The sequence below is a fragment of the Neopsephotus bourkii genome, unplaced genomic scaffold, assembly GCF_033783945.1.
Source record: "Neopsephotus bourkii isolate Nb327-2 ecotype Australia unplaced genomic scaffold, CSIRO-AGI_Nbou_v1 NB_730, whole genome shotgun sequence".
NCBI classification, from domain to species: Eukaryota; Metazoa; Chordata; class Aves; order Psittaciformes; family Psittacidae; genus Neopsephotus; species Neopsephotus bourkii.
Genome location: NW_026901228.1, coordinates 87,521 through 106,426, shown reverse-complemented (window position 1 = coordinate 106,426; position 18,906 = coordinate 87,521). Strand labels below are relative to the sequence as shown.

At 36.7% G+C, this 18,906-nt stretch overlaps 1 protein-coding gene across 3 annotated transcripts in view; it reads right to left on the bottom strand.

Annotated features, from left to right (window-relative positions):
• Positions 1 to 18,906, bottom strand: part of MGAT5 (alpha-1,6-mannosylglycoprotein 6-beta-N-acetylglucosaminyltransferase) — a 130,664-nt gene that overhangs the window by 26,393 nt on the left and 85,365 nt on the right. For all 3 annotated transcript variants that reach the window (XM_061354295.1, XM_061354296.1, XM_061354297.1), the window contains 4 exons: positions 17,109 to 17,278; positions 16,085 to 16,219; positions 9,732 to 9,865; positions 5,869 to 6,002 (listed from right to left, as the gene is read on the bottom strand). In XM_061354295.1, the coding sequence (XP_061210279.1) occupies positions 5,869 to 6,002; positions 9,732 to 9,865; positions 16,085 to 16,219; positions 17,109 to 17,278 (573 nt within the window). The remainder of the gene's footprint in view (positions 1 to 5,868; positions 6,003 to 9,731; positions 9,866 to 16,084; positions 16,220 to 17,108; positions 17,279 to 18,906) is intronic.

The window sequence follows — 18,906 nt, the reverse complement described above, 5'->3', positions numbered from 1 at the left end:
GATGCATTAAGATCTAAATTTTGTGTATATTCTAAATGCACACTGTTAATCTAGAAATCCTAACATCTTGGTGATTATTTGCTAAAGCATCAAGTCCATGGTAAGCCAAAATCCAGTGTATATGCAATGTATGACAGCTGACATTGTGACACAAAACATAAGATTGGAAAATCTCTTTTTCTCTTTCCAAGAACTGTCACACTCTCAAAGACTTTTCAAGACATCCTTGAATAATGAAAATCCCATCCCACTGGGGAACTGGAAGAAAGCACAAATGATGCAGAATTCAAGGTACAATATTAAGGCACTTAAATGGATACAGTGTTTAACTGTACCAGTTTTACAATGGTAAATCACAAGGAGTAGATGATTTTGGAGCTCAAATATGAAATTTTCAAACTGCTAACTGCAGAGTACTTAATGCAGAGTACTGAATTTATAAATGGATCTGAAGAAGATGCAGTGACTCATGACTAGCAAGTATGAATTCCACACTGTAATTCTCTGAAACTTAAATAAAATGTTAACTATATAACCATGTAAACCCAACAAAATTGCAATAGTCAATTATTTCTGTACAAGGAAATCCTCTCTCACCAAATTGGTAGTGTTCTTTGAAGAAGCCAATCAACAACTGTTCAAGCATTCTTAAAGGAACAAAATCTCTTTGGGATAGAAGGGTATCAGTCTTGTGAATTAATAGTCATAATGCGAAAGGGAACAGAGAAGTGATGAAGTGTGTGGTCAATACATACTATTCACAATAGCAAACCTGAAGCTAACTTTAAAATGCTGCAGAAAAATATGGCAACACTGAACACCTGGGGTTGTAAAGCTTTTGAAAAAGCTGTCTCAGTAATCTAAAGGGTGAAGTGACTAGGAAATACAATGACTGATAAAGTCAATACGAAGTGATACACGTGTTGAAAACCAGTCCTAGCTTCATGTTTGAATAATGGACCTCAGCTAACTGACATCACTCGGGAATGAAGACTTTGAATTATGATAATATATTATTTTGGTCCATGAAAAAAATCAGCCCAAATGACAAGCACTTTCAGTGAAGTCACCACTTACTGAGATCTCAAAAGTGTGTCAAAGGCCAGTTTATCAATAGACAAACAGATTCAGAAAATACCCTGAGCTGAAAAAAGCTGGGAAGAGAGAGAATATGCAAAGGAAGTACTGAGTAACTTTGCCATACTTTTGCTCTTCCCTGAACGTCCATTTATGGATTCTCTGTTAAGCATTTATGGCTTCTCTGTTAAGCAACTACCACATATATCATAAAATACACATGACCACATATCTATATGTTATTTATTACATATATAATCCTCGCACAAAGAATGAATAAAACATCTCAGTAAATAACTGAGTCTTCAAGATCTGCCAGAAATTCTGCTTGTCATCTTTATCTTTTTCATTCATAATTTCTTGCAGTTCTTAATCTGTTTGTTTGTTTGCCTGCTTTTTACACTGAGGTTTTTTTAAAGATTTGACAACTTCATTGCCATGTAATGGACATTAATGTCTAACAAGGAATTTCTTGTCCTTTGAATAGAAATTTCCAGAACTAACAATGAGACACCCTCCTCTCCTTTCCTTTCTTCATAATAAATTAAATACTAATTTTCATAATAAATGTTGAAGAATAAGCCTACAAAATGTACATACACGTATACATATTTACTGCACCTATACCTTCTCATTTGCTTTGATTTACTGGTTTTTTGATCCATACTTCTTTCAGAAGCAAATATTGCATTTCAGAGATGCTGCTGAACTAAAGTGTCTGGCTGATTTCAATTTCTTATGTGACATAAAGCAAGGCAGTGCTCCTGAAGCTTGGTGACAGCAACTAGGATAGGTTATGATCAATAGGAAAGATCATGGGGCTGCTGCAAATTTGGAGTAAGACAAAACTACTACAAGGCAAGTTCAAAACTACCACTGAGCACTTTGAAAAGGTGAGAAGGATCTTTCCTCCCTTTCCTTATGCATCTTTGAGCTAAAAAAATTAAATGTTTAGCCAAAGTATGCTGCTAAATATGAAGCACAAAAAGCACTCAGAAGGAAGGCAAAAAGGCAACACTACCAGCAACAAGACACTGATCTTTGCATGTAAAAGAACTATTCCTAGGCGTGTAATTTCTCCTGTCTGACTTCTCTTAATTTTTTCCTCCTACTTCATGCAAGAGGGCATACGATAGGGAAATTACATATGTCACATGGAACTATAAAGGGGAGATATTAAGAATAGCCTTGGTTATGTACTTTCCCATTGACAACAAGCTAAATTTCTTCATAGCTTGTTTTACAGACAGTGTACGTTTAAGAAGAATGCCCATTTTGTCAAGGGTATTAGCAACAAACTCACACATTATTTTGCCTTTAAATATATAAATATTTTAAAGACAACTCAAAGCAGTGATCATACAACTGTATGCTATGCACTGATGGCTATTTTCTGAAACAAGCAAAATTCTGACTTAAGCCACAGCACCCCACAAAAAAAAAAAAAGGCAAAGAATATAAAATGAATCTTGACTCTTTTTTATTTCAAGGCTTAAGGGTAGAAGTACTGAAATGGTACGACAAGAAGTTGCAGGGAGAAGAACAAAGAAAAAACTTAGACTGCAGCAGGAGCTAAGATGACATGAAAGGCTTCGAACATTCACTTTTAATTGAACTGTCCTGTAATTAAAGCCAATTTTGATAATGGAAAGCACTGTGGGTTTCACTCACATTTTATTCATTCCTTATTTTTCACTTAGGCAGAGATAAGACTCTATGCCTTAGTATTGCCAGAAATCCCAGACAAACCCCCAAACCTTTGATTGCAACAAACACATCCAAAACTTGGCAAATGTTACCCTTGGTAGGTTACCTTTAAGCATTACCTTTAGAAATATTCATAAATTCTTTAGAGCCTCCTAATTGTAATCCTTAACCCACTTAAGACTGATTTAGTTATCAGAAGGAAGTAAACAAGATGTATCTTACAGTCTCAGTAGCTTACATGCTTCCTGACCTCCTGCAAGATGTACCCAGACTTGCCCACTGTAACACGGGGTGAATGGGGTCTCAGGCCACAGGCTGACATTTTTCCTGTGTTCAGAAATGCCAACAGAAGTCATCACTGTATTCCTCCTCCTGTAACTCATCATGTTCATACCAGAGTTTAGCCTCACTGAAGGATGGAGGAAGACAGAGCACTGTCTCTAAGCAATCCATAATTCTCTAGCTACAATAACCTGGTTAGTGTATGCAGATTAGGCTGGTGGGGTGAGCTAGCATTACCAACTCTGCCTAGCCAGGCAGCAGAGCTGCAAACATGGGGATTTCTGGCAAAGATGAAATGGCAAGTAATTTAGATGGCAGTTAGCTATTCTAGTCCCACCTCCAGGGGAAAAAGAGGCTCCATGGAATTCCTTAGTTCTATTTTAACCTCCTCAATTTAAAATTAAACAATATATTTGCAACTGCTATTCCCCAAAAGCATTTTAGCCTGGGGACTGGAACACACTCCCCCCCTCACTGTGCTTCACTAATGACTGATCAGCTCCAGCAGTGACATGTGTATTCTGAGGAGATTATTTTCATTAATTAGCCGTGTTCAATATAAGTAAAAGGAGCAAGATAAATAGATTAGTCTAGTGCCATACAAGCCTTGGTGGCAGATGAAAAGAGCTTTGTACAGGAAAAATGAAGGAGACACGAAATACGCAAATTACACAAACGCAAGATTAGTTCAGGCTTTCTGTTGATCACAAGAATTGGATTTTATCACTCCAGGACATCCCACTCTGTCACTGATTCAAAGCCTATCTATGGTGATTGCATTTTATGTACCGGTGCATATGGGTATAACTGCAGTTACAATCTGCAAGTTACAGTTTTAACATGCTTGATGTTACAAGCATACAGTGAGCATTTTAATGCAGGGAGGTCAAACATCTTGGAAGAAACAAGACAGGCAATACTGACAGAAACAGAGCAGTGACTTGATAAGCACTAGTTCTTTAAAAAGTTGAGAAGGTGTCGATACACAAGTTCCTAATGGTGAAAAGGGGATATGCCTAACAATACATACATAATATTTCCTGTTTGATTTTGATTCTGATATGGCCCACATTCCCTTTGCTAACATTCACATTTCCAGCGGAATTTGAGTAATCTTTTAAAGGTTCAGACACATGAGAACACTTAAAGATGAGAAAGCACGAAGTTCTCAGTGGTTCAGTATATATAGGCTTTTCAGGAGATGACTGTGGGTTACTTTGAACTTAACCTATATATTTCTGTAGGGAAACAGAACAGATATATCATAAGTTCAGCAGATAAAATCTACTGGATTTTGTCCAGTGACTGGAAATTACCATTTGGAAATCTGTACTAGACATAAAACAAAGTCTTAAGGGAGAAGGCAATTATTTGAGGTTGTTACCAGAGGAAATAGTGGGGTTTCCATTGTGTGCTATTTAAAAATCAAGACTGGATATTCTTTTCAAAAAAGCCGTATTTTTGTCTTAATCAGCCCATGAATATCCTGTGTGTCATACAGAATCTCAGACTAGGCAATCAAAAATCTCCCCTTTGGGCATACAGTTCTGAATTCATGCAGAAAGAATAAACTGAGAAAGACACACACATCAGTAAAAAAACCCCTGGTGACTAAGCAACTATCTTGTTCCTTAAACCCAACTAGTATTCAACAGGTTGTTCTGCTGATATGCACTGCAAATCAGGTCAGGAAGTACAGATAATTATTACATGCAACTGTTCCTAAGAGACTGATAATGAGATCAGCAACTTCAAGTATAACAGTCTCTGCTAGGAAACACTTGAATGAAAGGACCCCAGCTCTGCTCCACCACTTTGCAGACAGAATAATGCAGATGGGGGCATGCTATACCATAAGCCAAATAGAGTAACTGTCACATATTTACTATGATGCAAAGCAAAATATCCTTTCAAAGACACAGATTACATGGCTTAGAGCAGTAAACCCAAACAGAAACCTGAGAGCTAATATACCTATTTTTCTCAGCACAGTGGCCAAAAAAGCATTCAGCTCTATATTTTTGCTACCAATGGCAACACTCTCCCATTTCTTTTCAGTTTTTATTTTGTTCTGTCTCACAGATGGACCATTTACTTGTAGCTAAGAGTTTTCAAGAATTTATTCTGTATAATCACAGTCATCAGACTAAATGTTGCTTCTGTGGTTCAGAAAACTGCAAGATTGATAGTCTCATGGCAATGAAGAGAAAATTGAAGAAAATGTGAGACATGGATGCTCTCACACTGTCATATTGCTTGGTCCTATGTATGGCACAGCATGTACTGATCAGCTCATTTTTCAGTTGACAAGGGGCTTAGAATAGGGTTTTAGGCAGAAGGGAAGGCATACAATGCATGTGGGCACATAGAGCTAGCAGTTACTTGGAAGAAATCCCATTATTAGTACATAATCTCTTTTCTTTGGAAACCACATGAGACACACACTCCAAGGTGCGGCAGCCTGGAAGAAGATCCATAAAAGGACAGTGGACAAGAAACAGAGGCCACTGTGAGCTTAATAACACAATATAATTTAACTTGGTGAAAATATGACCAAACCTCATAGTTGTTATTCTGCAGCTCTCTTCTGCAGGTGGGAGACAATATAAAAATTACAATATTTAAGAAATAAAACTCTGATATTATTATGGGGAGATAAAACAAGATTGGACACTTCTAGGGTCTTTAGTGAAACACAATTTTCAGTTCAAAATGCAGCACATTTAGTTGTAGAGTTATTAAGTTGCTTTATGATTTTTATCAAAATAAATTTGCTAAAGTATATGAGCATAGAAAACTCACCTTCCAGAAATTATCTACTTTGCCATAAACAAGAGATTGATTCTGCCTTTTGATGTCATTAATGTGTTTAATGTCACTGGAATTCAGATGCTGCTCTACCACAAATCCAAGGAAGCTGTTATCTGGAGTGTGAGCTGTAAGACACAGAGCATATTCAAAACCTTTTAAAGTATCAGTTAATGTTACAAAACTGTGAATATTGTTAGAAATGTAGGTATAAGGAATTTATTATTTAACAGATCACTTTGCATTCATAGAGAGAGATGCGTTTGCTTGCTTTATTATCAATAAGTTCCTTATTAAATCCTGGTACGTATGTCTACTGAAATAAGCAGTTACTTTCTGGCTCATTTCCGACAACAAAAATTCTGTATCTGGACTGAGGCCAATGATAACGATTTTTTTTGTGTGCTGAGCTTTATTTTATTATTAGAGATAAGAGAACCAGAAGAAGTTCAGTCTAATAATCTCAGAGATGCAATACCAACAACTTGGAAAAAACCCTGGGTTTATGCTTGTTAACAAAGCTGTATGTTGCTCGCTGTCATAAATAATTCTAGTAAATTACTTGGGTTCACCTCCCATATTGGAAGAGCTAACAGTGACCATTCCACTCACTGCATATTACCTATCCATGCTCATTACTAGCCTACAAATCACACTATGCTGATAATAACACAAATTTCACTTCCTAATTGACTCAGATCTATCTTGGCAAAGCAGTTGTTAATCCAGCGCCCAAAGAGTTCATGCAAAGGACAGACAACTTACTCTTAAGTTTTCTATATTATTTATAGCCTCTGTTAGTCTTTTTCCAGCAGTGACATCCAGCAATACTAGCCACTGTTCTCCTCTTATAAAAACACAGATCTATAGGCCCATTAAAAACTAAGGGGTTTTTTGTTTCCTTTTGTGTAAGCCTCTCTTTTAAATTCTGGCACACAAGCTGACAACTTCTTACTAAGCACATTTTACAAAGTTATTAAAAAAGAACAAAAAAACCCCAAACAACCCCAAACAAGCAAAAAAGAAAAAAATAAACAACCCAAACCCCATAAAAGAAATAAACCCCAACCCAAAGACAGGGCCCCAGGCACTTACGATACACGCAGTGCTAAACCTATAGCCAAGGTTATATATAAAATAAATTCTATTGCAATTTTAGGGCTTTGCTTTTTGATTCCTGAAATCAGCCAGCTTGATAATGCAGTAGAACAGAGAAACCATACACAGTGTATGCTTCCTTCTGCCACTGCATTTAGTCTTACAAATGACAATTACTCTTTTTCATAAGAAAATGCCTCAGCAACAGCTAAGCACTCAGACCCAAGGACTTTTAGGATTTAGCATAGCAAATAGCACACTGCAAATATGCCTGACAAGGGGCATTTTTCTATCCTTTCATATTTTGGATAAGAGACTGCATTCAAAGGACAGGCAAGGCAGTTCACTCAGAAGAAAAATAAACTTTTGTTAAAGTTAGCACTTAGAACTGGTGGAATCCAGTGCCTCAGACATCATTGACAGGAAGCACTCAAATTTTTAAGCAACATCATGCAGTTTTAAAAGTACCACTACTCTTATTTTGCATAAAAGAATTTTAAATGAAAACATAAAAAGGGGTAAAAAACCCCCAAACCCTCATGCTTCTGTAAAGCTCAGGGAATAGTCCAGAATTTGGTAATATGCCACAGGTTTGCGTATGGCTTTCTTGTTGCTCAGTAATAATTTTCTGCCCTTATAATCAGTTTTCAAAACATAGTAAGAGTCTGGGGATTTTGGGAAGCTGTCCAGGGTTCAAATCTGTCATAAAACCTTTATTGATGCATAACATGCACTTTTAATCACAACCCCATAAAAATGGTGCTACCTCTGCAGCAGAGAAAAAACAAAACAAAACAAAAATAAACTTTCAATATCAGAAAACATGCTGAACCTTCTACAGCAGTACAAAAAGCAGCAAAACCCTTCAATAATCTACAGCGCTGGAATCACTCATGGCTTCAGAATGAGTTTGCCCGCAGTCCATTTACCACTTCAGTAAAGGAAAAGCTGCAGTCATTTCCAGTCATAAAAATTGGAAATGATTATTTATTGAAATTCTGATACAGTTGTACACTTCTGAAAATCCATTATATAATGTGATTTGCTCTGAACAAGAGACTGTAACAGTAGTCTATGCTCTCATGACAGAGATCTCTATAGAGAAGATTTAGTTTCTTCTGCATTTCAAGAAGTGGAATTGAGGAGTGCACACACACAGCTGTACCACAAGTATTCATTTAACTATTTTCCTCAAATGCCTCATCACCCTTGCTGCTATCTTGACCAGGACCTCACACACAAATTTCCCAGCAGCTGGATCATTTAAATATTGAGCTTTCAGATCCTTTTCCATTTACAACATAAACCAATAAATACAGCAAACCACATGGATAAGGCACAAGTTCCGCTTACTACGTCCAGACACTGACTCTGCAACCACTTCTAAGTCACATTTCCCCAACACACATTTTGTTACTTGTTTCCAAACAACTGTGAATGCAGTCTTTTATCTTTTGAACAACCTTCACTTATATTTCTCTGGAAAAACTTGCACAGCAAATGTTGACAGACAAAATATGTCTCTCTCAAGAATTTTACAGGGCAACTGAAATCAAAAGCATGTCAACCAGACAGCAGCATGTATATTTCTGCTATGAAAAGCAGAAAAGTTTGAAAGACTTGACTATGAAGTCTGATGAGAGAGAACAGTGCATGCTCTGGCCTTAGTCTCAGACAAGGCACCACCACCACACTTTAGCAGTCAAGCTGCTCACTGCCAAGTGTTTCCTTGCAGACTTGGGCTGAGAAGTTCCTGCACACAAAAGCATAACCTTTCCTCTTTCCTAAGCTTCACTTAACATCATGCTATCTAGTAGTAGTGAATCTTTCTGCATATTTCAGAGATTACATACTTGAACCACTACTACAACATGCAAGAGAAAGATCCTTTGATTCTAGAACCTAGTGCCATGAAGCCAAAGAAGTTAAGGATTCGGACTAGAGCAGGCCAGTATGGTTTAACAGTAATAATTTAATCTGACCCAATATATACAGGATTTATATAATTTTTTGTGTTCTTTTAAGATATTTAACAATGCTTCAAAGAGCTAAAGCAGTGCAGAAATCTACTACTTGTTTTTCAATAGCTTTGTACACTGCTAGCTAATAAAGGTGAATCAGTTCCCCTCAGGCTGAATGCCCAGGATAAAAAAAAGCTATGTGAAAATTTTTGATAAATCCATGAAAAAGTAGAGACAAAAATGTTTTTGCTGAGTATTAGTTTATTAATCTTGAGCAAAAGGAAACAGCAAAGGAATCGTGCTGCTCAGTTGTTCAGAAGAAAAAAGCAGAAAGAAACATAGTTAACATAGTTACAAAATCCAGCTACAAACTTCAGTTTAACATGATGAAATGTGAGATTTTTAGCTTATAAATGTATAATTTTTTTAGTTTATAAAAATGCAATGTAGCAAGTTTGTCAAAACCCTATTGCTCCATAGACAGGCTTTGAGAAGGCAAAATTAACAAAAGTTAACTCACTGACACTTCAATATAAAGACAATCACCACTTCCCACAGGTACTCTGAAAATAAAGTTCCCTACCATTATTTATATTAAATTGATACTGTTTTTTTCCAACTGCTGCATGAAAGCACAACAGAGCTTCTGCATAGTCTACAGACACTTACTGACACAATTCTGTCGATTCAGTAAGCTGCGTTTTATTAAATCATGAACTTTCGTAATACAAAAGCTCTTCTCAATGACAGTATTCCCTTTAAAAGCTCCAAATTATTTATAAACACAGGGATACTTACGGAACATTGTATAAAACTGCTGTGGATTAAGGTTCCACTTTCCCCATGGTGTCTTGTGGCCTTTAGACTGGGCATAATGGGCATGGTTAAACTCTGGTTCAGTTCCAAAGGAATCCAAAACTCTCAGCATACACCTAAAAGAGAGAAATAATTTACTGTAGGTACACATGTATATGTATATATAAGAGTATGTGTGTGTACACAGTTATGATAATTAAAATGTGTTTTGTTTGCGTTTGCAACTGTGGATGATTTATAAACTAAAAGTACATTTTAATATCAAACATTTTTGTTCATATTACATTCACAAAGACATGATCAGCAAATTCAAGGATATATCAGACATTCAAATAACAACCATGAAGCTTGTTTTGGGTTTCTTTGTTCTTACAGAACAAAGTTATGCTTTAACATCCAAGTAGAATTTATGGGAGCTTATGGGAATGCTACTGTGGTCACCTCCATTCCTGGGGCTCTAAAGCAGAATTTAGGCAGAAGAAGAGAGGATTCTTCATCTATTTTCTAATATTCTCACCCATTACCACAAAATCAAATGCAACAGCTAAGGGCTGCATGCCAAGAAGATCAGAGTAAAACATTACTTTGTGTTTAGACAACTGTATTCAGTCTCCAGGTTCTGACTGACTTTTGGGTCAATTAGACCCACTAAAGAAGCACTGAAGACAGTTTAATTTGCTGAATAATAACAGTCAGAGCTTTTGTTCATGAAACACTTTGTCACAGACTTCTGAAGAAACAATATTGAAAAATGTCTGCAAGAAACAGTACACAACTGAGAGAAACCTTGGCGCTGGACTACAAAGGGTCTGCAGTGAAAAGAAAATCACACTCCGTCCTTCATTTCACTCCTACGAATTCCTTGACCAAAAAAAAAAAATCACTTATGAGCAGCTCCTTTCAAAACAAGGGCCCATACTACATGAAAGGCAGACAAAGTCTCAGTATGAAAAGGGCAGCACATATTCTAGCATACAGATTCTAGAAATTGTGTTTCTAAAATGCAGCCTGCCAAACCTTTATGTCAAACCTTATGGCTGTCATACTGACCACTGGCTATACTGCAAATTAACTGGATTATATGGCTCCAAAGCTGCTGACCCTACCATGCTTCAGCCCTCCTTAACAATTTTCGGAAAAAAGAACTGCATGGGATTTGTTCTTACACTATGTGCCACTATGTTATAAAGATACGAACTCTTATCACTGAACATTTTATCACTGGGCTTGTATGTGCCAAAGAAGAGACACAACCTCACGGTGGCAGAGAATGAAGGAAGCTACAAAAGTTACTATTAAAAATGGCTATGCTTCCCAGTCTCCCAACACTTCCCATGCTCCAAACCTATATATATTCAGTAAAACTCCAGGATTTTGGCTTTAAAATGAGAAAGAATTTAGCCCCCAAAAGGTGAAAGGCTTAGCTCCAGCCATTTTTCAGCTTTAAAAGATGAAAGAATTTAGTCCCTAAAATACATGTACATATTTCTCATATGGTCTCTTTTCTCCAAAGTGTCTATTAAAAAAGGAAAAAAAGCAAACCACCAAACAGCAACCTTTAAACTCCCATATGAAAATGACACCTCTGTCTTTGAAAGTACAAATAGAGAAAATTTACTTCTTTTTTTTTTTTAATCTTCACAGAGATCTTTCAATTGGAAAGAAAGTAAAAATATACAATACATTATGATTCACCAAACAACAAAGCTGACAGATCAGTTTCTGTGCAGTGTTTCACATCAACTGATCTCAATGAAAATATTTTACAACAGTGGCAATTATCTCTGCATTGTACAAAAGACTTCAGCAGGACCAAAACAACGTCTGCACTGATGATTCATTCAGTAATAAAAACTCTCTTATTTCTTGGCAGGCCTTAAAACAAAATTTTTATCAAACACAGAGCTTTTAGCCAGGTACTTGAGTAAAGGAGAATGAAAAATAGGTGAAAGCTACTGAAAAACTGCAACATTATTGGAGTTTGTCAAATTATGTATGTAAGAAGCCCTACATCACATGTGATCATCTCAGAGTGCTTTGTTTCCTCTCTTTATCCTGTATTCAGATGTAAGCTGTGTAGCACTAATTGTTCACAAGGGTATGTGTAACTATGTCCAACACACACAGGATTTCTGAAACTGGGCAGGAAATGTGATGCAATAGAAACTACACTAAACCAGAAAACACGGAAAACAAAAAAATATTTACATGATTCAGGCATAAAGTAAGTTGAAAAAGAGAAAAAGGTCACAGCAGAAAGTGCAAGTATGTGCAGAAATGGTATGAAATATCAAAGGTTCAAGTAGTGAATCTAATCCCTGAAATGCAGCAGAAAAGAACTAGTAAAGATTTTCAATTTAGAAATGAAGACTATTAATGCCAGTTATGCTGAACTGGTATTTTAACATATGTAGGCACACCTCAATTGTCTCCCCAAGTACTGTATTCTCCATTTGTGTCGCTTAGTGGTTTAAACCTCTTTCAACTGAATGATTTTAAATAAAAAAAAATAATTTTGCATACAATGTTTTAGCACTTTTAAAGTGAAATATTTCATTTTGTAAATCATGCACATATTTTGAATAAAAATGTTAATTTAGCGTGATTTTAATGTCAGTTTTCACCCACTTTCCTCTTTCCTTCCCAAGACGTCAACTGGCTTTAGCAGTGAGGTTGCAGAGAATTATAGCACGGAATTGGTGTCAGACTGATTAGTCTATTCACTGACTAATTAAACAGAGGATTTGTGGGTATCAAACTCCTTACAGAAACATCCATATCAAAGTCATCTTTCTTGTTCTAGCAAATTAGAAGTGATCATTTTGGGGCCTAATATAAAAAAAAATAAAAAACGTAACTAGACAAAAGTAACTCAGAATTATCACAATTTTTGAAGTGAGTGTTTTTCAGAAATATTGGGCGTAAGCACAATTTTAATGGGGCTGTCCTCGTGGAAGGACATATCCTCCCACCTGAAGTTATAATTTTTCTCTAATTAGGTATACTTCATCTTTGTTTACACAAGCAATGGTGTCCAGCAGCACACAATGCTGTCAGCAACTAGTGCTTATGCCTGCACAAAAAGTTAAAACAAGGGGTACATACACGGCAGCGGATGTAGACATCTTCCTGGGAGCAAGTTGATCAAAATCCACCCAGTTCTGGTTTGGAAGCTCGACAGGTGCACTAAGCTCAGGCACAGCAATGTGCCAGCACAAATACATGGACTCCAGACTGTTTGTCCAGCCAGCTCAGATCATGAGCAGCTCATATCTGCCTATATAAATCCTTCCACACACATACATTCATTTTCAGGCCACTCAGTACTTGCATTTAAAATGTAAAAACCGAGTCAGAAAATAAGCCTCCTAAAACAAATGTATTCTAAAGAACATGCAAAAAGCAGGAATGTTGCTCTTTTTTTAGGACAGCTGTCATGTTAATTTATTTCAAGAATAAAGCTAGTTGGATTTTTAGCTTTTAGGAATGAGTCATTGCTAGAGAGACTGTAGAAAAACAGGAAAAATAGAAAAAAATCTGACTTTTATGTGCTGCATGGAGGATGAGGGTGCTAAGAAAGGCAATGTGCTGCACTCCTCAAACTATATTAAGCAACTATTTTTTTTGTTGCTTCATTGCCCAGAAATTGCTCTCGAATATCCAGACTTCAGAAGTGAAAAACACAGCATGTCCAGGCATTCGTCTGCTTGAAAACAGTGACCTCAAAAATGAGATCTGGTTTGCTAGATTCATACTACTTATGGCACTAATTATAACTCAGATAAAGCATGTACTAGAGAGAATCACTAGTGCTACTGATCTCAGACATACAAAACAGCATTTCAGCTGTTCAGAAATTCTCATCCCTCAGAACGGCAGGGTCATTCTTTAGAGCTGGCGATTCTAGAAACCTGATTTGCAATTACCAAGAAAATCCCCAGGGCTCTAGTTCACTCACAAAAATTGCATATAGCACTCTTATCAAGACACTGTTCTGCAGGCAGGGGTTTATTCTACCACTCTATTCCAATCTGAGAGTGAATAAACAAGTTTTAATTTATCTGTATTTGACTGGTCTGCATAAATCAAACTGAGCTGACGCACACATTTCTCCTGAAAAACCATATGGCATAAAGCAAAACACTTCTTTCAAGGCAAAGAATTATTTCTACTGACATTAAACACAACAGAGTGAGAAATCAAAGTTTGTAAGACTATAAGCCAGCTTTATTTGTGATCATGTTTATTTTACTGGAATGAATTAAACAAAACCATATAATTATGCTTTTATACTGTACTTACTAGTTTTAACTTATTATTTTGATGACAAAATTTATGAGGTAACTCATGATGCTGAGAAAGAGAAACATAATTGCAAGGGATCCTCAAACAGTAGACAGCGTGCATGAAGCTATGAATTAATTCTTCTGCTCTAATCAATCCTGTAGTCCCTGCTAAACCCTGGACACTGTTTTGTGCTCTGAACTTGAGAAAAAGTATCAAGTAATTAGAGAGATTTCTCTAATGAGAATTAAGAGACGCAACAAGTTTGATGAAAGGTCTGAAAAACCTGAATTGTAATTAATGATCAAACTCCCTAAATTTATTTTCAAGAAAAGCAAACTGAAGGAACAACAGGGCAAAGGATAGCCTAGAGGCTGGGAAAGAGGGAACAGAAGCAATTTATTCCCCAGAACCATATCAGAATAAGCAGTTATGGGCACTTTACAAGAAACCAGACCAAGAAAAAACACTTTAAACAAAAGCTTAACAATATAAAACAGTGTCTGGGACACCTTTTGCAATCAAGTCTCTCGAGGAGAAACACATCCAATCTACTTTTCTGCAAGACTATGGACTAGACAAGGTCTTCCTCCATTCCAAGAAATCCAAAATTGCAGAAGAGAGGCATTAAGAATTTATTTTCTTCTTCGAAAGCCTAACAAAAACTCCTCTATTACCGAAGGCATTTATTTAGTGTTAAATCTAATTCTACTCTCCTAAACGAGAAAGTGTCAGTCATTACCGCAAATTAGGAATCGACGAAAACCAGACTGACAACTTGAGATTTAATGATTCATGAAATAAGCAAGAAAAATTGAAAAGCTAATCTAATATTCTCAGTATCATGGTGTATTTCCATATCTTCGTTACAGAACATACCAAATAGGAAATTCAAAACAAAAGGAGAGAAACATTTCAAATTTGTAAGTATGGGTTTATACTCTGACCATAATACTGTATATGATCACCTAGTGACAATTACATCTTGCAGACAACCAACTGTAGCTCAGTGGAAAATGGGATTATCTTTACTAGCAGGATCCTATAAAACAGAATAACCCTTTACTCTTTTGCTTAAAAAAACCCAACAAAAAACAACACAGAGATTAAGAGTAATCTAATCAGTAACACTGATCACAAGACTCTCACTTAAAAATGTGCTGAAAAGAACCAAAGCTCTAGAAAATCCTGAAGTTGAAAGAAAACGATTTTTCTGCCTGCAATGAACACCTTTCAATGCCTTCCTTCAAGTAGGATTTACTGGACTTTATGGATCATGAAACACAGCTAATTCAATTGCGTACAGAAAAATCAAAGTCAGTAATTTAGATCTGGGTTTATTTTATGCTGATATATATTGGTACAGCACATGGGAGCTTGCTGATTTAAAGTTACTGACAAAAGGAAATGTGGTTCTAAAACTTCAGATGCTAAGAAGGCTGTACAAAGTAATTTCTTGTGACCACCATCTTCCATTTCTAATGGAAAAATGTTACAGATTACAGAACCACAAATGCAGTTTATTGTTCGGACCTATCCCTGAAGACGACTCTCTGCCCAGCATCTCAAGGGATGGAACAGAAAAAATTGCATTGCAGTTGTTGCCCAATACAATTAGCATAGATAGATGTCCACAATCATCAATCGAACACAGCTGGACAAGCAAAACATGCCTTTGGTATTCCAACTGAACAACAAGATCCAATAATCTCTCAGCTCATCTACTAATTTACAGAACAAAGGGGGTGGGGTGTAAAGAATGGAGAGAAAGAAATGCAAAGGTAATGCTTCAAAAAGATAATACAATTCATTCAGATTAAAAATGCTTGAATCCAAGAACCCCAAACTTGCTGGGGGGCATAAAGATGGTATGCAACAAACAAATCCTAGCCCCTTTATTCCTAAGAATGAAAGTCAACAGAGAACCACATTTTCACTTTTAAATAAATTCAAACTTACGTGAATGTACTCACCTCAATATTTTGACATGTGTTACTCAAAAAAAACTCTTTAACAAAGCATTTAAGAGGTCAAATAAGTGTTATACTTACTGGTAATGTACCCACGATGGACCAAGCGTTTTCTTAAACTGTGTGAGTCCTACTATATCAATGTAAATGAGTTCTACAACTTTATCCCCCTGGGTAGGACAGCCAGATCTGTTACCTACAACCTTCTTCATAATCCTAAACAAAGAAAGAAGGAATATGGAAAAATAGTACTTTCCAAATATGTTGAATAGATGCTGTAATACTGTTTATACCAATAATTTCCCTTTTCAAAAAAGCTTTACTCTTATTTTTTACAAACCATAAAACATGTAAGAACATTCAAATTCTAAAGATGTTCATCATTTATTAAGAAACATTTATACATCAGTAAAGTGCTAATTTGCACTAAAAACCCCATCTAGTTTAAACAAGAGTAATGTGGCTGTAATGTTTAAATAGTGTGCTTTGAAATTATTTTAAATAATTTCAGATTTCTATTGACAGCTTCATAGTGCAAGTGCTCTCTATAAAATGATGCTATGTTTGTCATAAAAAAACTGAAGAGCTACAGAAAAAGTGTACGTGCTCAAGCTTAAAACAGATGTTTAATGCCTAATGCTGAACTAGTATGCAGAGCAAGACAAAGATGAGCAAGGTAGCGATTTGATCTAACATTAGCAATTAAATACACCAAAAGTAATGTGTTTAAAAGATCTACACTTTTATTTTAAAATGAGATACTGCATGAAGAATAGCAGAAACTGAAGAAAAGTACACAGAATTAGGCTAGTCTGTAACTTTTCCTATAGCAGCTGGTTAAAGCACCTGCAGTGTTAAAGATAAGCTGCTTAGTTTGAATTTTACAACGTTCATTTATGAAGTCTCAGGAGCCTGAAGCCACAAAGAAACACGTTATCCTTTTCATAGTACATATATTCAGCTCATGAAAATAATCTATCATATGTTTAGTGAATTACCACTTTCATTTTATGCTTCAAGAAATTATATACTGTTAATAGAAGCTTTAAGAGTTTACAATTCCTTTTTTGTATTCCAGTTTCAGAAGTGAAAGTAATCTCCTTACTCCTTGAGCTCTGCCAGTGAAGCTGAAATCCTGATATCATGGCCCAGTAAGTAGAGAGATGTAATTAAATCACTCCACTGGACTAATTCACCAAGTGGGCCACCGCTAAACGCATTTTCTGCAATCTTGAATCCAGATTCTTTTGTCAAGAGCCCCAGATGAACAAGAATCTGGAAAGGAAAGTCATACGTTAAGAGTTATCAACATTGAATATGCAACCATTATACCTCATGGCATGTTTTCTGCCTATTAAATTCCAGCTGTGTCCAAAATATCAACTCAAAAAAAACTAATACTCCCACCCTAATGACTTACTTAATTCTGTAACGGATCTCCAAAACAATAATTATAAGAACGTTACTGCATTGCTTTGCTGATCTGCCACCAGATCCGTAATTAAAAACATCCACCAGAACGGTGTTATTCACAAAATAATCTGTAATTCTGCACAGAAAGTTGTGGATCACATTATAGAATCATAGAATGGTTTGGGTTGGAAAAGACCTTAAGATCATCTAACCCCCCTGCCATGGGTAAGGCCACCTCATACTGGGACCAGATTGGTCAGGGTCCTGTCCAGCCTGGCCTTGAACACAGGCCAGGGATGGAGCATTCACAACTTCCTTGGGCAACCCATTCCAGTGCCTCACCACTCTCAAATTAAAGAATTTCTCTTTACATCCAACCTAAATCTCTGCTGTTTAAGATTGAACCCATCACCCCTTGTCCCTACAAATCCACCACAGTCCCTGATGAAGAGTGCCTCAGTCAACATTGTAGGCCGCCTTCAGATACTGGAAGGCTGCTATAGGGTCTCCATGCACCATCTCTCCTCCAGGCTGAACAGTTCTGATTTTCTTAGCCTGCCTTTGTACGGGAGGCGCTCTAGCCCCCTTATCATCCTCATGGCCCTCTTCTGGATTTGTTCCAACATGCTCCATGTCCTTCTTATGTTGGGGATACCAGAACTGCAAGTAGTACTCCAAATGGGGTCCCACAGAAGCAGAGGGGCGGAACCACCTCTTTCGACCTGCTGGTCATGCTTCTTTTGATGTATCCCAGGATACAGTTGGCAAATTACTTTGATTTAATAACCACTTAGATTCTCAAGTAGGATACACTTGTTTAGGCGAGACAGTATAGTTAAGGATGGGACAAGCCAACAAGAACTTGAAAAGACTATAGCAGTAGCAGGATGCTTTCCAAACCTCTCCTCTCCATTGCCACCAGAGGAGTTTTCTCTGTATTTCTCTGAAATTCCTGCCTGCGTTTCCAGCGAAGCACAGAAACTGATTTCCAAACACTTTGCTAAATAGCTGATTGTTGAGTGTGGGTACATGCAGTGGCAAGCCCAAAACCTCATGAACACCATAAACCTTTGTAAAGATTTTATAAAGACCTGTCACTCTTTATGAAGAAGCACCATTCAAAAAACCATTTTATTCTAATCTCTTGCAGCTTCCAGAACTGAGCTGGACATATTAAAATGAAATTACCATTATTTTTTTTAAGCCCAACCTCAGAGGACTTTTAAAAGCAAAAAATAAACATTAACTAGAGCATCCCATCAAAACTGTATGCGTACGACAATATTGTTTCTGTTTCTGTTTATTCTTGAGTTTAGTATCCTCAGAGTTCAGTTTTCTTTAATAAAACAGGCTGGAGGACTGCTAAAACAGATGGGCTGCTCCTTTACAAAGGGTGAGCCTATTCCAGGACTGTAGTAGGTGACACATATTAAAGCTGCAACATGGCGCACAGATGTCATGCAAAGACTGAGACTCTCAAGCAAGGAGCT